The following is a 16,289-nucleotide window of genomic DNA, read 5'->3' on the forward strand; positions in this document are numbered from 1 at the left end:
TAAATATAATATTTAATTGGAAAGAGTGAATAACCAAAATATTATTACAAGTGCCAGAGAATGCTTAGATTTAACGAGTGAGCAGAACTTGTTCTGCGCATGAGTTAAATCCTCAAGCGTTCTTGGCACGAGTGATCATATTTTAGTTGTTCACTAACCCAACTGATTATCCTATAAATTATGTAGACTTTTTCCATAATTTATCAATATTTTTAACATGAATTATAAATTCTGTGATTGGCGGATTGATATGAAAGTTATGACATTTGGGGTTAGAAAGTCAGAAAGTGAAATTACTGAATTTATTTCACAGTGTGAATTAACAAAATTTATTATATTGGGAACATTGGTAAATCACTGCTATCTATATAATAAACTTTGTTAACTGTGTATCAATGTGTTTTACAGAACATCCTGTAATATCTGAACACAATTCTTCAATTTTTTCATGGCATTTAAAGAAACAGGTTGGCAATGTTATCCAATCTCCATTCTGAAACTGAGGTGTGAAATTGCTTCAATTGTGTACATATAATTGTGGCAAGTTACTTTAAGTCTTAGAAGTTATTAAAAACTTCCTGTCTTTGAAATGATTTTATTATGTTTACATGCCAATTTCTTGCTTGCAGTGCAGAAATTTACGTGTAGTCACAAACATTTGTTTAGTATTGAAACTGTAAACAAGTCTTGCTTCATGAAACATGGAAAAAAAATTGAAAAAAAAATGATGATTAAAGAATGTTGCATAACATAATCAATAGACAATTTGCTAAGCTGCCCTACATATGTTAACTGTTAGCTTCATGATTGATATTTATAAGGAAGTTGCAGATGTATAATGTTTTTGATCCATCTTTGCATCTGACCATATGTGTATCCATCACAACTTGTCTCCTGGACACACCTCAAGTTTTTTTAAATGTCTCCAGCAGTACACTAGAAGGCTGCATGTTGAATGAGTAATACATATGGCAGAAGTGTATTAAGCTTTTTAACTGCCATACTGATTCTGTTTTCAGTCATCTTTTTAACACATATGTACAAATGTACATGTACAAACAAGTACATGTGCAACATTATTAAAGTTAAGTTGGTATACTGAATTTTTTACTATATAACAGTGCTGGAAACTATATTAAAAAAATACCCTTTTGTACACTTCACAAACTGAACTTACATTTATTTCTACTGTGTATCTTGTAATTTTATCTAAACCTACAAAATGTTAATAGTGAAAATGATATCTTAGATATGAAGTATGAGGAGATTGCTTCCTTGTTGATATTTATGTACATGTATTTAAATGAATGGTATTATAATGTAACTAACTTATCATGATAAGTTAACAACTACATAATGTACATGGAAATAGATGAACAACTGTGATTTCTATTAAATAAGAAACTTCCTTTTCTTTTTTATTATAAATTTTTTGTAAATGTTGATTTTTTTTATTGACTAGAAGTGAGGTAACTCATAAAACCTATAAAATTGTAACATGGAACATTGAATGGATCTATTTTCATCAAATGGATTAAAAAATAGCTAACTACAATTACATTTGTAAATGTAAATTGTACTTTTGCAGTGTACTAGGATTTCACTTTCCTGTCGCCCCAAACTTCCAGTGTGGGAAATTCTGTTTTCATTTAGAATTTTCCCAGGAAAACCTAAAAGTTTGTAAATACCATAGAACAGTGTTTTTGGTATGATATTGCATATAATGTTGTATTTGTAGTTAATTTTGAATTTAAACTTTGGTTATTATTAAAATGACTTTTACCTTTTATTATTAAAATGACTTTTACCTTTTTTTTTAAGCTATCTGTAATTACAAAGTAGATAGAGTTGGATTCCTGCAGTTATTCATTGGTGATGTAGTAATTATCTGGGAGGAAGGAGATGGTAAGTGATACATTGTCTGTATTGTTACATTGATAGTGACATACAAAAATATATGTGTTACAGTGAATAATATAGTCTACTTCAGGGAATTTAAGGGTCTTCTCTTGATTGAATAACCATTATCTGATGAAATGTAATTAACTGGATAATTAAGATGGGGATTTAACCTTTCTATCTGACATTTCATAGGTATTGTAGTATATGACTGTATGATAGAAAGTTTAAATCTTCATATCAACATGTAACTAGCTGAGTCAATCGTGCATTTACATGTTACTGACTTTGGATGATTATCGGGTGATAGTCATTGAATTATGAGAAGACCAAATGTAAATTTTTCACTGTAATAGACCAATTTGTTTAATGGCAAAAATATATTATGTTCTTAGTATTGAAGTCTGAATAATGTAACAATATGATCAACACAATCACGTTGGGGTCAAAGAACATGATGATAATTACCTTAACCACCTAGCTTTGGTTTTCATTTCTAGACTGGTACAGAGGTCAAGTCTTTAAAGATAAGACAAAGAAGGGAATTTTCCCTAAAGCTTTTGTTCATTTGAAAGACATTGGAATAAACAGGACTGGGTAAGTGGTTTTTGGTACTGATAGATCTAAGGTAAAAAAGTATGCCACAGTGACCAGGTTTAGTTACCTTTATGGGTGACAAAAAAATTAATTTAGTGGAATTTGTAGTAAAAATTAAAATACACTGAAACTCTGAAAAAATATGTTTATTTCCTCTGCTGCAACCTTTAAATTAAATTTAAAAAGATAACCTGTTATCTTGTTTCTAGGATATGACTGATTATGGTTAATATTTTCATTTTATGATTTAAGCTACAAAGCAGTTATCCTCTTCATACTTACAAATTAGTTTTAAATGGTGCCCTATAATGAATAAAAACCACCATATTAATATATAAAACTGTTTGAAAAAAAAGAGACATAGTATTGATAAAACTATGTCAAATCGTACCCTTGTAATCTGGTTTATTGTAAGCGAAGCTGATCATGCATAAATGGTTTGCTACTTAATGTTAATAGTCTTTGTTGAGATAATGGTGCATTTTGAATAGCAGGTCATTATGTGTTTTTCCTTGCAGATCATTAGATTTGACTGGTAGAATTTCAGCACAAGAATTACCATTAATTCAAGAAATCACAACTGTTCTTAGAGAATGGCACAATATATGGAAACTGATCTATGTGGTAAATGTACACTCATATAATATTTTATCCCTTAGTCGATAAAGTTCAAATTTAGCTTCATACTATTTTATTGTCCCTTTCGGCAAATGCGAAAGGGGACTTAGGTTTGCACTCCGTCCGTGCGTCTGTCCGTCAGTCTGTCAGTCCCTCAGTCACACTTGGACTTTTTTTTGTAATGCCTCATTCAATTGATTTCATATTTGGTATATAGTCTTATGACAAGTTACAAGTTACGTTCGAATGACGTTGTGGTTGAACGATTATTACAGAAGTTGTGGCCCTTGGACATAGAAAATTTCATGAAATTTTATGTTTTCCGGACTTTTTTTTGTAACGCCTCATCCAAATGATTTCATATTTGTTAGCTAGTCTTATCATGACAAGTTACAAATTAAATTCAAATATTATTGCGGCAAAATGGTTTATATGGAACTTTTGGCCCTTTGACATAGAAAATTACATAAAATTTTATGTATCATCATTTTGATGCAAATTGCTGCTGTCATTCTAGAGTTATTTGCCCTTTAATTCATAATAACGAAGTTTTTCTCAGCTTTCCAGGTGATAGAAAGAGAATGTCTTTATGCAGCTTTCTGTAATGCAAAAATGTTATTATCTACTGTAAAATGAAGCTCAGGTTTGATTTTGATTGAATTTGCTTTTGCTGTTAAAGACTTATTTTCTCTTCATTGTTAAAAAATAACATCATCCATTTTTAGTTCACATATATAAAAAAAATCTCATAAAGGCAATGAGTTCAAAGGCCGAAAGGGGACACTGTATTGCATCAGCAATACTGTCAGAATGCTTGTTACTTTAATGAAACAAGAATAGATATGATGTATATGTCAAAGAGACAATAACCCCACTTGGATGAAAATGTCAGCCCAAGGCCACCCATAGGTCTTCAATGTATATGTCTTTCATTCAGTTATGTTGTTTTAAACACCTTGAAATGAATTATGACAATACTTAGTACTTAGCCTATGGGGAAGTCTTGCTTTCTATTTAGTTGTTGTGCATGTAGCTGTAGGGGGCTAAAGAATTCAGCTTCCCATCCATATTTTGTACATGCCTTCAAAAATGGTTTCTTGGGCATAACTTCTGAAACTTTTGTGCATTTTCATAGAATGTATACTAGGAACCATTTAAGAAAAGGGGAGAAACCTGTTGATTTTGGGGTCAGTTGGTCAAAGTTAAATTTTACGTGTACCTAAAGAAGTACATTTTTTTTTAGTTAAAATTGGTGTCCTGGACGTAAATTCTGAAAGCATTTGTGAATTTTCATAAAACTTACACAGGTTCATTCTAGAGTAAAGAAAACATCAACTGATTTTGAAGCTGTTTTTTTTCTTATTTAAATAGAATTTTTGTTGTAAGACAGGGAACGACTGCTCTCATTAGGAAAAAAGGTCAACAACACTAAAAGTATTAGTTTTCAAATGGCATCGTTCTTTTTTTTTTTTAATTATCTTTGTTAGATCTTCAGTTGTGGTTACATGGATCATATTTTTTATCTCACCTGGCCAAAGGCCATGTGAGCAATTGCCATCATTTGGCGTCCGTTGTCGTCGACGTCCATCTTCATTATTAACAATTATACAAAACTCTTCTCCTCTGAAACTACTTGACTAATTAGAACCAAACTTGCTATGAATGTTTCTTGGGGTATCCTGCATAGAACTATGTGGGGATTTTTGATTCCTCAAAAAACATGGCCATTGTTACTAAAAATAGAACATAGGGGTCAGACAGTAGTTTTTCGCATATATCTCCTAAATCATTAGGTTTAGCTGAATTTTGATGTTTGGAAAGGGGGGGAGTGTTCAGCATGATGAGATCTATCTCTGGTCAAATTTTGGGTTTAATTCGTTAAGCCATGTTGGAGTTATTGCCCTTTTTTCCAACGATTTTTACTATTTTTAATGTTATTTCGTTCCAAAATCTTCTCCTCTGACACTACTTGACCAATTGAAAAAAACTTGGTATAAATATTCCTTGGAGTATCCTGCATAGAACTGGTGTGGGGATCTTTGATTCATCAAAAATCATGGCCGCCGTTACTAAAAATAGAACATAGGGGTCAGACTAGTTTTTTCACATATAACTCCTAAGCCAGCACTCCACAGTATTGTAGAACTGCCTAATTTTGGTTTTGTAATCTGATGCTTTGTAACATTTAACACTTTAAAAAATTGTCAAGCATCTGTAAATCTATATATCTAGAAATAGCTCAAGCCAAGGCCTTCAGGATGCAGTAAAAATTTTCTGGAAAAAAATTACCCACAGCATATAGGGTTACCATAGAAACCATGCGAAAATATGCGAAAATTTGCAAAAAAGTTCATAAAATCAGGTTTAAAAATATCAAATTTCCCGCAAAATATCTGAAATTTTTATTTCAATCCCTGAAACTGTTCAAACTTTTCCCTTCAAAAACCCCTTCCTCATATGGGCATCGCTGGTGAGATTTTGAGCTATTTCACTTTGTAATCCACTTATTAAATTAAGCATGGAAAAAAATTGACTTACTTTCACTTTCACAATGAAGTCAAATTGTCATTGAAAAAAAGCCCCTTCAACATTGAAAATATATAAAACATTGCAAAATACTTTTAAAAGTCCCCTTTTTTCAGAAAATGTTTCATCAACAATATATTCTTCATTTTTAATCACTATGGCAACCACCGGTTTCCATTTATGTCATTTTTCATCCCTAGCCAAAAGTGCGAAACTAAACTAAATTGTGGAGTGCTGGCTAAACCATTAGGTTTATCCAAATTCTTTCAATAGCTGAAATGATCAGTATTATTAGGACCACAAAAGTTTACAGACTTCTTGTAAGAGTTATTGCCCTTGAAAGGGGAAAATGACTTTTTTTTTTTAATAGTTTTCAGTCAATATCTTGAAAACTATGATAGAATAAAAGAAACTTTCCATTGTTGAAAAGATCTTGTGATAGTCCTACCAAAGACCTCTTTGGTGAAAATTGTTGGACAACTTTTTGTTTAATTTATTGCCTTTGAAAGGCAAAATTCAAGAAGGTGAGCGATTCAGGCTCCTGGGAGCCTCTTGTTTGATTCAGTTTACAGTTATTACTATTTTATTATTTTAGTCTGAATCAGACCTGATTTATATAAGTTAAAAACAAGTGTAGAGTCTTAATTGATTGAAAATGAGGTGGCAAAGTGTTTTTTTTTTAATCAAACTTCTAATCTTTTTATAGGAGAGAAGGCCAGAACTGATGAATGTCCAGGAAATGATGCAAGAATTGATAGATCAGAGACGGAAAATTATGTCAAGAAAGCTCACAGCCGTAAGTAAAGATAATTTGATTACATAAACAAAAAATCAGGTAATGAGGAAAAACTTCAATAGCATTGATATTTTGCTGTAATTTGATTATTTGTACTTTCAGGAGGAATTAAGAGACATTCAACAAAGAATTGCAACAAAGATAGATTTAGGAAATGCGTAAGTTGACCTATTGCACTCCTGTTCCTAATGAGTGAAGTTAAACTGTGCTAAAAGGAATATTTATATGTTTGGGTTTACATTTAAATACTGCTTAGATTATTAATATTGATAAAATGTTTTCAAGTTCCTTACCATAAGGCTCTTGTTTTAATGCAAAGTAGAACAGAGCCTGTTGTTAAATAGGTTTATGTACACATTGTGTTCTGTTTCATACAATATATTTCTATTTTTAACAGAATGTTAGGATTAGATTTGGTTGTTCGAGATGACCTTGGGAATGTTCTTGACCCTGATTCCACAAGTACAATACAGTTGTTCAGACAGGTAATATAATTATCATATGATCTACTGGTACATTTTTTACGAAATCACTACTATAAAAAAAGTTTTAAGTATAAAATATATGTAGAAAAGTTTCTGTGATGATTATTTGACTCCAAACAATGCTACTAGGTTGTAATCAAAATGTTTTAAACATACATACAGGAAGTTTCTCCTTTAGGAAAGTACATAAAAAATAATAATCACATTTACAGTGTGGGAAACCATTTTTGTCCCAGCTTGTCATTCTGGCTAGTGGAATATTGATCTTGCTAGCCAAATAGAAATTCAATTAGCCAAATTTTTTTAGTTCTTTTTTGTCTGTACTATCATCTGTTTTCTCTTGGATTTGACTATCTTCTGCCTTTCTTTTTCTTTCTTCAACTTGCTTTTCATTTGTTTTTAAATTTATCAAAAACTTTTCCATTTTCGAATATTCCCTCCCATTGAAGTTTTTCATGTACATTAAGTACTCCATTTCTTGATTCATATTTTAAAAATAAAGTTATATTTCAACAGATTTATCATTATGAAACAAGAAAATGTTTATCATTGCTTCTTGTTCATTTTTATATTGACAATAAACAAATAATTTATGGTAATATATCATAAATTACCAAGATAATTTCATTTTAATACTAATTTGAGATCGGGACCGACACGTAAGTTTTGGCACATCCTGTTTACTGGAAATTAAATTGGCAAATTGTAAACGATGCTTTACATCAACAAAATTGTACATATCATGCCAAAATTCACTTGACATATTAGATCTAAAGCTAAACTTAAAATGTAGGGAACATGTTTTGAATGTATGTTGTTAAGGGATGTTTAACTAAATAACCTGGCTGGTTTACTTTCCTTGGAACTCGCCAATCAAATGACTGTCCCCATATTGACGAGTGTAAGCCAATGAGAACTTGCCAAATTACACATATACTCGTATTTGGCGTGCTGGCGAGTGGTGGTTTCCCACACTGCATTTAATTTGAAATTGAATATTTTATATTATAGACCCATTAATGAAATTCCAGGCTATGCCACAATTCATGGCCCAAACACATTCTATGGGAGAGTGTTAAAATAAGAAGTACATGTAGTAGTAGGGTAAATGTAGTGAAATAAGCCATATGAACTGTCTTTGAATTGTCTACACAGAAAATGATTGTATATATAAATACACAGATTCCAAATATCTGACACAATTGACCAGACTTTTGATGAAGACCTTTCAGTGGCAGTCATTTCAATGATCCATGTTATCGCTATTATTATCATTGTCAATTTTTTCTTATAATTTTTTACCAGAAATTGCTCCTCCATTATATTTTACTTGAAACATTTGAACATTCCAGAATGGCAGAAATAACAGTATTCTAATCTCAGGGAAAATGTTGGACTTTCTGTCAATCAGAACAGACCAATTCATTATTTTTCCTGTTTTGTCAATCATACTGCTATGTTTGGGAGTCTCTATAAATATGAAAAAATATGATTATAGAAGATTGCCTAGTAAAAAGGTTACAGTATTCTTCCATGCATTGCATGTATTCGTGTATACCGCGCACCCCCTTCTTGGCAATCGATGGAAAAAGTTAGTTTCCATGTAAAACACGCTCTGGGAAGTGAGGAAAAATCACCAGCAGAAGATCTTATTGAGATGAAAGGATTCCTCTAAATTCCCTGAAATGCATTTCCTTTCATCATAAATCTTTTAAATAAAAGTATTTTTTTCATTTTTCCCTGTGTTTGCAAGCTATTTACTTATTAAAATATAACACTGTATTGGATCCATTCATTGAGTCAGCTAAAATGTTTACATTTCCTGTTCCTATGCAAATCAGGTAATCAATAGTGTCAGTTCCAATTGTTTATAAAAAGATGTTGGCACTCTCATAATTGTGTATTTGACACTCCACCTCACAGAGGTGAAGAAGTTATAATTAGGACTGCGTGTTTTGAGAGAAAAATATGAAGCTAGTCATGGTATTTTGTACAAACTTTTGAAATGCAAGAAAACAGCATTGATGGAGACAACAACTATAAAGTAGCAGTAAACCTTTATTTGTTTATTTCACATAAAACTGTTCTAAAAAAAAAACCAAAATGGCTTAATGTTGTCTTTTGTTGTCGACTTCAGTTCTGATTCTCGAAAATAATGTCTTCTGAAAAAAAATCTAGAAACTCAATGTTTTGGTGTATACGGCTAACCCCCTCCTGGAACAAAAAAAAAAGTTGAAAAATAAGTGTGCAGTATACATGGAAGAATACGGTAAACAATCAGCAGGAGTCAAGATGTTGTTCTTTTTTCTAACTAATTTCATAAGTCAAACAATGACACTGATTATAATAAAATGAAATCATAGAATAACTCACTAATCAACTTTTATTTTTAAAAAAATCATCAAAAGATAAAAATCTTGAAAATTTTGTTGCACATCACTTATTCCATTGTGGAATTTCTAATTCTTGTAATAGTGTTTAAAGATTATATTTAACTTAAAACAGTTCTGAGATATTGGTATTTCGAACTTTTCAGAGTATTCTAACAGTTCAGGTAGATGGTTGTATGATCTTAGCCTCTCCCCTGAACATATAAGTGTACACATATTTTCCACCCATAATCACTATTGATACATAGACACTTCAAGTTCTGAAATATTTCTCTTGATATAATTATATCATCTGCATACAGGTCTGCTTCACTATAAGTACAAATAAAAATCTTTCGTATGAAAATAAAAAGATATGGCTGAATTTATGTCTTTTAGCACATCAAGATTCCACTGGTACTTGATAAAGTGGTGTCAGATGTTAACAGTATCATCAGTACATGTGTATGATTTTACTTAAACTTTAATAACATGTAAAGCTTTTCTAAAATTCTAATTAATTTTGTAACCATTTTTTAAACTCAGTTATGCCTAAAAGTTACATTTTCAGGAGTAATTGTATTCAATACATATATTTACTCTTATCCTCACATGCGAGCACCCTGATTTGTTTTTACTAGTGTCACGAACAATGCAAGCGGGTCCAGTACCTACTCAATTCTGTCAGTCAAATTAAGGGGTACCTACTTGGTGTATTTTAAAGCTCCAAAAGTATTTAACCAATGTTATTCAAACTTGGCACAATGTTTATATATACACATTGAAGATGCACATCTTTATGTGTAATTTTATTTTTTGTGTTTCTTATTTTTATCATTTTTTTTTTTCATTATTTTTGACACTTTTGTATTTTCAATTTACTTTTTAAAACTATGAACCTTTTACACAAACATTTGATAATAGTTTTTACCAGTTGAAGTTTTTCATCAGTAGTATAGTAGGTAATTTGTAATCCAACAATGTTTTGTGAACATGCGTAATGATTATTCGTATATTGGAGATATTTATGTGCTGACAAATATATGACAATTATGCAGATTCAGACATGTTGTTGATTTTAATAGTATCCTGCCTGTTTGCACATCATTCCTTCATTCTGTCACATACATTTTATCTAGAGTTTTATCGGAACACTTGTGTTTATTGAGATGATTTTTTTTGTATTTTAGTATGTAGTGATCAGTTCCAGATCAAGGCGATCTGTTTTGTTTTATTAATTTATGGTATTATGCTGTCAATAACATTGTTGTCTGTTTCATTTTAGTTCAATGAGTTATGACCAAAAAAATTGTGTTGGACATCATAAACTTTATGAACTTTGGGGCTTTGGACTTAGTTAATTTTATTAACACCTGTCAAGTTTTTTAACCACATCCAGATGATGAAATGATTTTACGTAGATCAGTGCATTGTGATGGGTTGGTCATGGCATTCAGTAATAATCTGCTTCAGTAACTTTTTAAAGAAATTTGTTGGCCTGGCACCAGTAAATTTCATTAAATTTTTCAGTTTTTCCTAAAATACTTGCAGACGTATTCTGATATATATTGTGTATCAGTTTAGCTGAACAGGTGACAGATTGAGTATTTCAATCCACTGTTTTGGCTTTTTTCTTTAAACTCTGGACCTTTGACTTCAAATTTCCATGAAAATAGTACTTTTCTTGGCATTTTGTTCTGATTTCCCTTTGTAAGATGATTTTTCTATCACTAGAAATATTACCAGTATATATGTTTAAATTGAACATATTGTTTTGATCCAGGTATAAACCTTTTATTTTCATATTACATCTTGTAAGGTAAGGGACCATCTATTGCTATGTTGAATGTTACGATATTCTTGTTTTTTTTCTCTCTCTTTTTTGTTTTTTTAAGTATTGGAAATTCTTATTCACAGCTTATGTATTTAACGATGCTTAAGGGTCGACATTTTTAGGATACAAAAACTATGATGATCTCCTAGTGAATTATGATGTCCCTTTTTTAGCTGATGAATATTTACACCACACCTCTCAAGCTTTGATTTGTGTGCTATACTTCTTGCATGGCCAGTTTTAACTAGTTTTCTATCACACTTGGAACATGATTATTGGTCTTAGTTTCAATATTATTGTCTTGAAAACACTTTTTGTGACAAAAGTCAGATAATATTTGTTAGTTTGTTTTTATACCCCTCCCCCCACCCCCGCAATGAAGTTAATTGGGTATATAGATTTCACCCTGTCTGTCCATCTGTCCGTCATTCTGTCATCCAAACTATTTTCTTAGCAGCTTGCAGCATTGATATGAAACTTTGTGGGATATTATATAACCACATGGAGATGTGCATGCTGTAGAAATGATGGTTGTTGAACTTAGGCATTTATCTGTAAAGCTTGGTCCGATGTCTTGTCCAAAACTCCTCCTTAATGACCTGCAGGATTGTTATGAAACTTAATGGGGTGTTAGATTACAAGTACCATATTGGGATGTGCATATTGTCAGGGATTTATTATTTTGGCCAAAATTGTAGATGTGATGGCTATTTGAACTTAGACATTTTTCAGCAAAATTTGGTGTGATGCATTGTCCACAACTCTTTAATGACTTGCAGGGTTGTTATGAAACTTTATGGGGTGTTAGATTACAAGTACCATATTGGGATGTGCATATTGTCAGGGATTTATTATTTTGGCCAAAATTGTAGATGTGATGGCTATTTGAACTTAGACATTTTTCAGCAAAATTTGGTGTGATGCATTGTCCACAACTCTTTAATGACTTGCAGGGTTGTTATGAAACTTTATGGTTGTTAGATTACTATATTTTGATGTGCACATTGTCAAGAATTCATATCTGGGCAAAAAATGTAGAAATTATGGCTATTGGGCTTAGGAGTTTTTCAGCAAAAGTTGGTCTCATGTGTTATCCTCAACTCCTCAGCAACTTATAGGATTGCTATGAAACTTAATAAGCTGTTTAATTACCATATTGGGATGTGCATATTGTCAGAAATTTATAATTAAAGTAAATTTGTTATATACTGTCATTGTGTTGTCAACAAAAAAAGTACTGATTGCAGATTGGAGTTGGGTGTTTTAGAAATGGCATGAAAACTGTTTGTCAAAAAGTGCTTAGTTAAATTGTGTCCAATATGAATTGTGTGTCCACATTGGTCCTCAAATGTACTGGTTTCAACAGCCTGTGGGGATTATTAGTCCTGTTAGGGGCACTGTCAAGTTTTATAATTGGTTCAGAAATTATAATTAAATGTTTAAACCTCAAAGTAGAAGAGTTATTTATATATGGACAACTTTTGTAATCTCTATTAATTAAGATTGCTTTTTAGTTTTGTTTTATTTGCTTGCCAATTCAGTTTGTTTTCCTCAAAGGTTTTCCAATTAAAGTTTCACAAATTTAGAAAAATAAATTGTTTTGACATTTTTTTTTAAAAGGAACTCAATATATATATTATTCTAGTTCTGAAGGAGTTAAACTGCATTAGAATTGAAATCTGAACAAACAATGTCATAAAAAAACAACATAATTTTAAAATGCTGATATTTTCTATGTGAAGCTTACTTTGTTGGTCTTTATTGTTTTAACTACTCTAAAAAACAAAACCAGTAAAGCAGTACGAAGTTATTAGCAACCAGTAAAAATTTATTGTGTTAGAAAGACAGGAATATTCCTTTTTTTCAATGATTGATCTATACTTTTAGCATGAAGATGCATCAAACAGAATTAAGATGGAGCAAGTTGACAAAACTAAAGATGAACTGACAAGTATGAACTGGCCACAGACGTTTAACATCTATGTGATGTTAAGGAACTTTGTCTGTAGGATTGGAGAAGATGCTGATTTACTCATGAGTCTGTATGATGCTAAGTTAGGCAAATTTATCAGGTATGTTACTCCAAAATACCCTTAAATATTACTCTTTTTTTCTTTTGTCTTATTATTTAACTTCCTTGGTACTAATAGGGTATGTAAGTCTAGTCACATGACTCCTCAATTTCACAAGAATGGGTTCCAATCTACCTTTCAAATGCATGGAAAAATTGTTATATGCATAGCATTCAGTTCATTATTAAAGTAATCCATCTGTGTAAAAACACTGATAAAAATGACAAATATATATTTCTATATGATAAAAGTGTTAAGAAAAGCAATATAAAGAAGATCTTGCATTGTTTCCAATAAAATGCAGATCTGCATTTGGATTTCAATACTTCCAAGAATGAAAATGAAAGTAGAACAAAACTTATAAACCCTTTGGATAGTAAATTGGAAAGAGTGATTAAAGAAAATATCATTACCAGTGCCAAAGAACACCAAGATTTAATGACTGCTTAGAACATGTTCTGTGCACGAGTAAAATATCAATGTATTCTTAGCATGAATGATTGCACTTTGTTTATTTAAGACAGCCAATTGATTATTATATAAACTTTCTCAACAATTCATTGTAATTTTCACATATACAAATATATATATATATTTTAAATTTTATGATTGACAGTTGATATTCCAAAGCATCAGTGAGGACAGATAAAGTATAGTGTTGGGACATTTTTACAGAAGAAAGTCTGAGAGTGAAATTACAAAATTTATTTTGTGTGTTTTATTGAAAATTTATTACATAGGTAACTTATGATAATTCACTGCTATCTACATAATAATGTGATGTATTTTACATACAGTACATAAACCTTGAAAATGTCATATGTTTTTTAAATTTTAGTGAGAACTATGTTGTAAAGTGGAGTAAAGAAGGTGTACCTAAAGACCTGGACATGCTGAATAACTTTAAAGTTGTATTTACTGTAAGTTAGTTTGTTAAAAGTGATTGACTTCATTGTAGGCTATTGCCATTATTGTTAGTAGTTGTCTTTACTGTCATTATTGTTAGTAGGGAATTGTCTTTATTGTCAGTTTTGTAAGTAGTTGTTTTTACTGTCAACGTTGTTAGTAGGAGTTGTTTTTACTGTCATTATTCTTAGAAGAAGTTGTCTTTACTGTCTTTATTGTTAGTAGGAGTTGTCTTTACTGTCATTATTGTTAGTAGGAGTTGTCTTTACTGTCATTATTGTTAGTAGGAGTTGTCTTTACCTTCATTATTCTTAGTAGGAGTTGTGTTTACTGTCAATATTGTTAGTAGGAGTTGTCTTTTCTGTCAATATTGGTCTCACTAACCACTTCTAACGTTTCCATTACTTTACATGTTAAAAAAGTAATTTTCAAAGTTTCACTGTGAATTCCCAGGACAAATGACATCTTAAAGTTGCATACCATTGCAAAGCTTGGAAAATATGGCTTCCAAAATCATTATGCTAATGGTACGATGATTGTAGAAATTCTTCACAAAATTTACTTGAAAAAATAATACTGAAAATCCACAATTTTACCTGCTCTGCTAACTGACAGCATGGAGGCAAGTTAATCACACATGTAAACAATATTCATACATTTTTGTAGCTAATTACATATATGATTTTAAAGTACACATTCTGAGCTTTATTTTAACTACTTTTAATCATAATACACACAAATACTGCACTTACAATGCATATGTCTAGGTTCAGTGTGTTTTTGGTACTACATAAGGTGGGGGGTGGCCATTTGACCCGGAAGTGGTTAGTGAGACCATTTTTAGTAGGAGTTGTCTTTTCTGTCATTATTGTTAGTAGGGAATTGTTTTTATTGTCAGTTTTGTAAGTAGTTGTCTTTACTGTCAGTATTGTTAGTAGGAGTTGTTTTTACTTTCATTATTCTTAGTAGGAGTTGTCTATACTGTCATTATTGTTAGTAGGGAATTGTCTTTATTGTCAGTTTTGTAAGTTGGAGTTGTCTTTATTGTCATAATTGTTAGTAGTAGTTATCATTACTGTAATTATTGTTAGCAGGAGTTGTTTTTACTTTCAGTATTGTTAGTAGGAGGTGTCTATACTGTCATTATTGTAAGTAGGAGTTGTCTTTACTGTCAGTATTGTTAGTAGGATTGTTTTTTCTGTCATTATTGTTAGTGTTAGTAGGAGATGTCTTTACTTTCAGTATTGTTAGCAGGAGTTTTCTTTACTTTCAGTATTGTTATTAGCCCATTCTTACTGTGAGCTACTGTCTGTATTCTTAGTTATGGTTGTCTTAATTGTAAGTTACCCTCATAGCATTATTGAGAGTACATATACAATGTGAGTAAGTCTTGGTCAAATAATTTTTGTATTTGTTTTTTTGTTTGTTTTTTTTTTACTTGTTTATGAAACATGTGAAAGAATATATTGTTCATGCCAATTATTCCAGATAGGGTAGAAATGAAATTATACCTTAATGTCTATAAAAAATATTGATGTTCTATTTTCTGAGTCTAATTATCACTTTATTTCACTGGACCTGGCTTTTTTTAGGATCTTGGAATCAAAGACAGACAAAGAGAGAAAGTTTTTCTAGTCATACAAGTAGTTAGAGTTGGTAGGTATTTTTCCTCTGTTGCAATGTTGGTATTACAGGTCATCTTTTTCTTATGACATTTATATTTTTTTAACTTTTTTTCAGTGGTTTGCTATTGTTAGAAAGTTCTGATAGCTGTATATGACTATAATCTTTTAATATTTCACTTAAATTTTGACAATGTTCCTTCATTTAGACTGTGATATTGCTGATAAGAAATATATAGACAATATCATATGGATTTTTTTTTCATATCAAAAGTCATACCAACTCCAACACACCGAAATTAATCTGAAAAAAAATTATAATGGTTTAGGGGTGTTATTGCATGTGATATGAAATAATCCATTTCATATACTGATTAGCATTATATGTTTCAACACTTACACATTTCTTTATCAATCACTTGATGCCAAATATTTGTAGTGTGTCTTTTTTTGGTGCTGAGATAACTATCATCCCACCAGGCTAATATTAATTTCTTTCTAGGCTGATATAGATATCTTGCCTGGCTGTTATGAATTTGTTTGACAGAGACAGTCACCAATATCA

General features: G+C 31.0%; 1 protein-coding gene across 31 annotated transcripts in view; it reads left to right on the plus strand.

Moving 5' to 3' along the window:
* Positions 1 to 16,289, plus strand: part of LOC148622661 (dedicator of cytokinesis protein 1-like) — a 64,632-nt gene that overhangs the window by 2,525 nt on the left and 45,818 nt on the right. For 23 of the 31 annotated variants that reach the window (XM_088572641.1, XM_088572642.1, XM_088572647.1 and 20 more), the window contains exons 2-11: positions 1,822 to 1,905; positions 2,400 to 2,496; positions 3,015 to 3,120; positions 6,347 to 6,436; positions 6,539 to 6,594; positions 6,834 to 6,921; positions 9,690 to 9,755; positions 13,012 to 13,196; positions 14,035 to 14,116; positions 15,695 to 15,758. In XM_088572641.1, coding sequence (XP_088428767.1) covers positions 1,822 to 1,905; positions 2,400 to 2,496; positions 3,015 to 3,120; positions 6,347 to 6,436; positions 6,539 to 6,594; positions 6,834 to 6,921; positions 9,690 to 9,755; positions 13,012 to 13,196; positions 14,035 to 14,116; positions 15,695 to 15,758 — 918 coding nt within the window. Of the gene's footprint in view, positions 1 to 1,821; positions 1,906 to 2,399; positions 2,497 to 3,014; positions 3,121 to 6,346; positions 6,437 to 6,538; positions 6,595 to 6,833; positions 6,922 to 9,457; positions 9,476 to 9,689; positions 9,756 to 13,011; positions 13,197 to 14,034; positions 14,117 to 15,694; positions 15,759 to 16,289 lie in introns of all 31 variants that reach the window. The other 8 variants (XM_088572652.1, XM_088572674.1, XM_088572659.1 and 5 more) reach the window with 2 other exon arrangements.

This window comes from Perna viridis, chromosome 3 (assembly GCF_037379345.1).
Source record: "Perna viridis isolate PV_CMFRI_1.1 ecotype Kerala chromosome 3, ASM3737934v1, whole genome shotgun sequence".
Taxonomy (NCBI): Eukaryota; Metazoa; Mollusca; class Bivalvia; order Mytilida; family Mytilidae; genus Perna; species Perna viridis.